Source organism: Cryptomeria japonica, unplaced genomic scaffold (genome assembly GCF_030272615.1).
Source record: "Cryptomeria japonica unplaced genomic scaffold, Sugi_1.0 HiC_scaffold_95, whole genome shotgun sequence".
NCBI lineage: Eukaryota > Viridiplantae > Streptophyta > Pinopsida > Cupressales > Cupressaceae > Cryptomeria > Cryptomeria japonica.
In genome coordinates this window covers 391,472-397,060 of record NW_026728917.1, presented here as the reverse complement: position 1 = coordinate 397,060, position 5,589 = coordinate 391,472, and the positions used below count along the sequence as shown (strand labels likewise).

Genomic DNA, 5,589 nt, shown 5'->3' with positions numbered 1-5,589 from the left:
TAAATGTTTGATCTCTCTTCATATGCTTGCTTAGGATCGTATTTCGTTTATGATACTAACACTAACAGTTGATTCTTGAGTCTTTTGTTTGTGTTCCTAACATCCTATTTTGCAGTGCATCGGTTATAGTAAATGGTACATGTATAAAAATGTGTGTAAATAAAGACAACATAATGTGCAATGTATGAAAATATATGTAATTGAATAAGAATGATAGAATGAAAAGAAAGAAATTAATTTAAACAACAGTTATATCGTTTATTGAAATATAACTATATTAAATAATTATCTAATCCACTGAAATAAACTCAACATTAAATAAAATGTGTACATATTTCACATAGAATAAATTATTAAATTATAAATGATAAAAAAAATTTGTATTTGATTTCAATGTACACTTTCATCTAAGAAAAATAGACATTCCAACTATGAAAAAGTTGTAGTAATTTTGACGTGTAGGATCACTTCAAGTATTAAAAAAATAATGTTCTAGCAGAACACCCCATAGTCATATTATTCGCACCAAACTAGAGTAATTACTTGGCACCCAATCAAAGCTAATTAACACTGGTTATTTGCACCCAGTCAAGGTCAAAATGTTGTATCTGTTCCAACGAAAGAAAAAGTGAGATTCCAACTAAAGTTGTGGAAACCCTGAAGTGTAAGATGTGGATACTTGTATTTTTAATGTTTCCCTTGTGGAAAAACTGAGACCACATATTCTATTATGTAGTTTCTGGCATAATACTGAATGTAGTATTATTCAATCCTATTACAAAGAAGCGTGCCTTGGTGTTGAAGGCTGTAACGGCAGATATTTAGCATGGCCACTGAGGGTCAACAACTCGGCGGAAGGATCGATCCTGACGCCTTCAAAGCTGCGGTAACGCGTTTAAGGATCGATCAACAACTGAGTTCCCAACTTAAAGCAGCTCTCAACAATATTACACCTGGAGGGGAAAATACTCTTCTCCATTTGGCTGCTAGTGTAGGAAATCTACACTTCATTCAACAGCTCCTGCAACTCAATCGTCAACTTCTGAAGGAAACCGATCCCGAAGTGAAGCCTCTGCTTGTGAATGCTACCAATGCCGAAAAGGATACTGCGTTACACTTGGCTGCGCAGGGAGGTTTCTCCAACGTTGTGAAGATTCTACTCCAACAACCAGAAAGTGGTGTGGATCTCCGCAATAAGCTTGATGAAACAGCTTTGTTCAAAGCCTACGAAAGCGGCAATTTAGAGACAGTGAAGGCAATATTTGACGCATCTCCGTCGAGCTTACTCGAAAGTACGGTGCACAAGAGGAACTGTTTATCTGTTGCAGTAAACAGAGGAGATTCAGGTTATTTTATTTCGATTTTAGGATTTCTTTGCCTATAAGTTTGTAAAAGTATCTGCTAAGCATCTCCTAATTTAACGGTTCAAGACAAATATCATTTTGTCCCCAATTTTTTCTTTATCTTAAATAACACGAGGATGATTGTCTATCATGTTTCAGTTCTTTCTATTTTTTCAAGTCGTTTGATTATGTTGTTTCTATTTTACTTCAGCTTCTGTTCGTTTACAGTTGATAACCAATGAGTTCTTCTTTACTTCTTCGTGTATTTAGTTGAATTCTGTATTTATGTTGTTATATTAGTTGAGGTCTGTATCGCTTCAACAAAGGTAAATTAGGCATTCTCTTACCCTTGGCCCTTCTTGAAGAACATCTTATCTAACTTAAGGCAATGATTTTGGATGCTTCTTTTACAGATCTAGTTGATCATATACTAAATTTATCAGATGCGAAGCAGTTAATCCAACGTAAGGACGAACTTGGCAACACAGCTCTGCATATAGCTGTTGAAAGAAACTACGTGCATATAATAAAGAAGTTAATAAAATTTGAGGCCGAACTGTGTTATTGGGTTAATGACAGCCAAGAAACTCCCATCTGTGTGGCAGCGAAATTGGGTCATCTGGAAGCAGTACAAGAGTTGATAAATGAGAGGCCAGACGCTGTCGAAATACGGAATAGTTGTGGAATGAACGTTCTGCACTTAGCTGCCCTAGTTAGGCAAGTGCGAATTGTTGATTACCTGAACGAAGAGGTAGGCTTATCATACTTGGTCAACAAGGGACTTGACAAACCTCCACATGAAGAGCCTCTGCGAAGTGGAGGAAAGACAGATCCGGCTGAAAAGAAAGATCCAAAAGATGAGCCCGTGAAAAGTGGAGGAAACACAGATGCGGGTGAAATGAAATCTCCTTTTTCGAGGATAAGTGAAGGAGACACACCACTGCATATTGCAGCAAAGAAAAAAGACTTGAATGTAAGTCTCTTTTTATACAAACCTCTGTTTGTCACTGCTGAAGTTTGTTCTTTCAACCAATTACTGTGTACAGCTATATAAGTTTTGGGTTTGTGTAGATTCTTAATCTAATCTCGTCTATATATAGAGTCAAATTACTGAAAGTATTTCTACTGAAGACAGAAATTAAAATCATCACGGCAAGAACTTCCGTAGAAGAAATCTTTATGCATAGTTAGTTCCAATAGATCATTTAATTTTTATGAACTTATTTGAGTTTGCATTTTTCAGATGGTGAAGTCGTTGCTTTGTATAGCGGGGATAAACAAGTTTGCTGTCAACAAGGCAGGCTTAACGGCCTTTGATATCGTGAGAGAGAACACGCACTATCACGAATCTGACAAGATAATTTCAGTTCTGGCCAGTTATCCTTCCAATCGCAAGCCATTCTTGTACAGCGCTCCAAAGGTGAGTGCAGAGAAACATGAGGTTGCTGTTGAGATGGTGGACAAAACATATGAGGACAGGCGCAACACAGAACTAGTGGTGGCAGTTCTATTAGCGACAATGTCATTTACGGCAGCTTTCACTGCTCCGGGCAGTTTCGTGACGGACGATGGGAATGGAAATGGGGACTCAAAGGGATCGGGAATTTCGCCTGCGCCTGCGCCTGGAACTGGCTCAGACAAGAGTTTAGGTTCGCCGATTCTGCTTCCGTTGGCCTCCTTCAAGGTTTTTCTCATCTTTGATTGTGTGGCATTCTTTCTGTCGCTCTTAGTGGTGCTGATGTGGCAGATGAGTACACCTATTACCACGGGAAATAAGGTATTGTTCCTCTGTATTACCAACCTATTGGTTTGTGCCACGTTTGCCTTTACGGCCTATGGCTTCATGCTTGCAGTGTATGCCATGCTTTCCAACATGAATCCCGAGCTGGCTTGGTTCATTCTTGGGGCGTGCTTGATCATCTGCTTCTGTGGTAATTTCACTTTTTTCTACATGGCTGCAAAGTTTACAGTGAAGAAGGCTAGGTTTAACCACCTGAACGGTCTACTTCCTTTTCTTTCTGACCGTCTGGGGGAATACGTGTGGATAAAATTAGAAAGATGGGGGCTTTTGGACTTGGTGCGCCGGTCCAAAACCAAGTGGCTTGCTATCCTATACTACCATAGCAATGAGAACGATAAATAAGGTTTGGGAAAGTTGCTTTTGCAAGTCTGATACAGTGTTGCAGCTTCTTATTTCTACATGACTTTGATCGTATTCAACTATGTCTTATAATATTAAATGTTTTCATATTATTAGAAGTGTACAAAGTATCTACATCTGTGTTCAAATCAGATACTTGCGTGCTTAGAGCTGATTTGATATGTGTATGCTTCAAGTTGAATGTTAGATTTACTGTCAATAATATTTTTGTAAATTATTTTTATATTTAAATGATTATATTTATGATTCTTGAAAACAAATAAAGTGTATAAGGGTGTTTAGTCTTTTGATTGAAGATTGTGGGTTCTTGATGAATGGATAGATTATTTTGCCTTTGTATTTGGAAATGCAATCTCTCTTCATTACAAAAGAGGGTGGGTCCATATAAAGTAAGGGACCTTATCTAGACATGATCATACAAGTACATCATTAAAAATGCATTCCTTATGAGAGCCTAAAAGATAGAAGAAAAATATTCCATGAATAGCTTCCATCTCACAAGTGAACTTTTACGAATAAAATAGGAGATTGCTCAACTAAGTAAGAAATATGAACATTTGACTAACCTAAATTTACATTTATAAATATGAAACCAAAAAATCCAACAAAAATCATTTGTAAACATAAAAATTAATAGGTAACACAGTAACACAAAACATCTGATCATCCAAGCTTGTACTTTTGCAACTCTAGATGGGGAAGGTAAAGAGCATTAGTTGGTAATTTATTTATTTATTTTTGTTTAAATATGAGGCTAAGGTGTGTAATTATGTGGTCAATCATGTGACTATAGAAATGATCCTAGACAATCAAATGACTAGATCTAAGGAAAAAAGAACTAGATGAGAGTTCGTGTGTGGATAAGTGTCATAACTTCTTAGATAAGTATAATGTATGGTAGTGTGCGCATATAAAATTAGGTAACTATTCATGGGAATGCATATGTATATTAATATACCTAAGGATAGGAGAATAGTCAAAATTCCATACAATATTGCAGTATTGTTCATAAGATATATGTATCCAAGCATTTCCTAAAAATATTCACAATATTGCATAGAAAATAACATATATATGCTAGTTTCATAATTATATTTTCCGTTACATTGAATTGTGTCTGAATCCTAATTGATCATGCATCAAAAATATTATAGCACTCAAAAATGTTCATGTAAATTTGATATCTAATTAGATATAGATTATATGAAGTTGATGTGTCCATATAAGTAATCAACCCTATTAAGACATGATAACTTAAATAATAATTTAACTATATACTTTCAACATGCTCTCATCATGAGAACCTACAAAATAGAAAAACAAATGTCCCATTGGTAGCTTGTATCTTACAAGTGAAATTTGAGAACAAAAGAGAACATTACTTATCAAAATGTCCCCTTAGTTTGAATTAATTAAAGATAGGTGGGTAATAGAAAATTGATAACTATATCTATTATATTTAGAAATACATATCATGAATAAGGGTATGTAATATTTTGATTAACTAATTTTGATTTCTAATGAAGATTCTAGATTATTTTATCTTTGTAATTTAGAAAGGCAATCTCTCTTCATAAATATGGTCTCAAATTCTATATTAATCCTTTGTTCTATAAAGTTAAAGATTAGAATTATGGGTCGAATTTGTGATCATGAAATCTTTATATTCTTATGGCTTGACAAACATTTTGCTTCCCTCTAGGTGAAACTCAATCTAGTCTTATCTTCTTAAACATCTCGAGACTATCAATAGTTTGAAATAACTTGAATGATCTTTATTATGTCTTTAAGAGATAAATTTCCTTAATTAAATCCCTAGAAAATGTACAAATATTGATGATAGCAAGCAAGGGCTATCAATTACAAGTTTGTTATTCTTTTTCATTTATTAAATCTAAATGTTTCACTATTTATTCTACTTTAATACTAGACAATGAGAGAGGATTCTTGAAAGATGACAAATATGGAATAAATAAAACTAAATTTCATTAAATTGTAACTCATAACACCTAATGATGTAAGCTTCTTTTTTTTTTCAACTCTAGGTGAAAGTAAAAAGGATTATTTGGTGAAAATTAATTATAT

General features: G+C 34.6%; 1 protein-coding gene across 1 annotated transcript; it reads left to right on the top strand.

Moving 5' to 3' along the window:
* Positions 1-615: 615 nt before the first annotated feature.
* Positions 616-3,596, top strand: LOC131864828 (ankyrin repeat-containing protein At5g02620-like). Its single transcript, XM_059215296.1, has 3 exons — positions 616-1,346; positions 1,757-2,316; positions 2,587-3,596. Exons 1-3 carry the CDS (start codon positions 827-829, stop codon positions 3,484-3,486), a joined length of 1,980 nt encoding a protein of 659 aa, XP_059071279.1. The 5' UTR covers positions 616-826; the 3' UTR covers positions 3,487-3,596.
* The last annotated feature ends 1,993 nt before the right edge of the window (positions 3,597-5,589 follow it).

What these genes read in the sequence shown, in the direction of transcription:
- LOC131864828 (XM_059215296.1), top strand. Translation starts at nt 827, where the DNA reads ATGGCCACTGAGGGTCAACAACTCGGCGGAAGGATCGATCCTGACGCC. An exon ending in AGTAAACAGAGGAGATTCAG is followed by an intron (nt 1,347 to 1,756) that starts GTTATTTTATTT and finishes CTTCTTTTACAG; the next exon opens with ATCTAGTTGATCATATACTA. An exon ending in CAAAGAAAAAAGACTTGAAT is followed by an intron (nt 2,317 to 2,586) that starts GTAAGTCTCTTT and finishes TGCATTTTTCAG; the next exon opens with ATGGTGAAGTCGTTGCTTTG.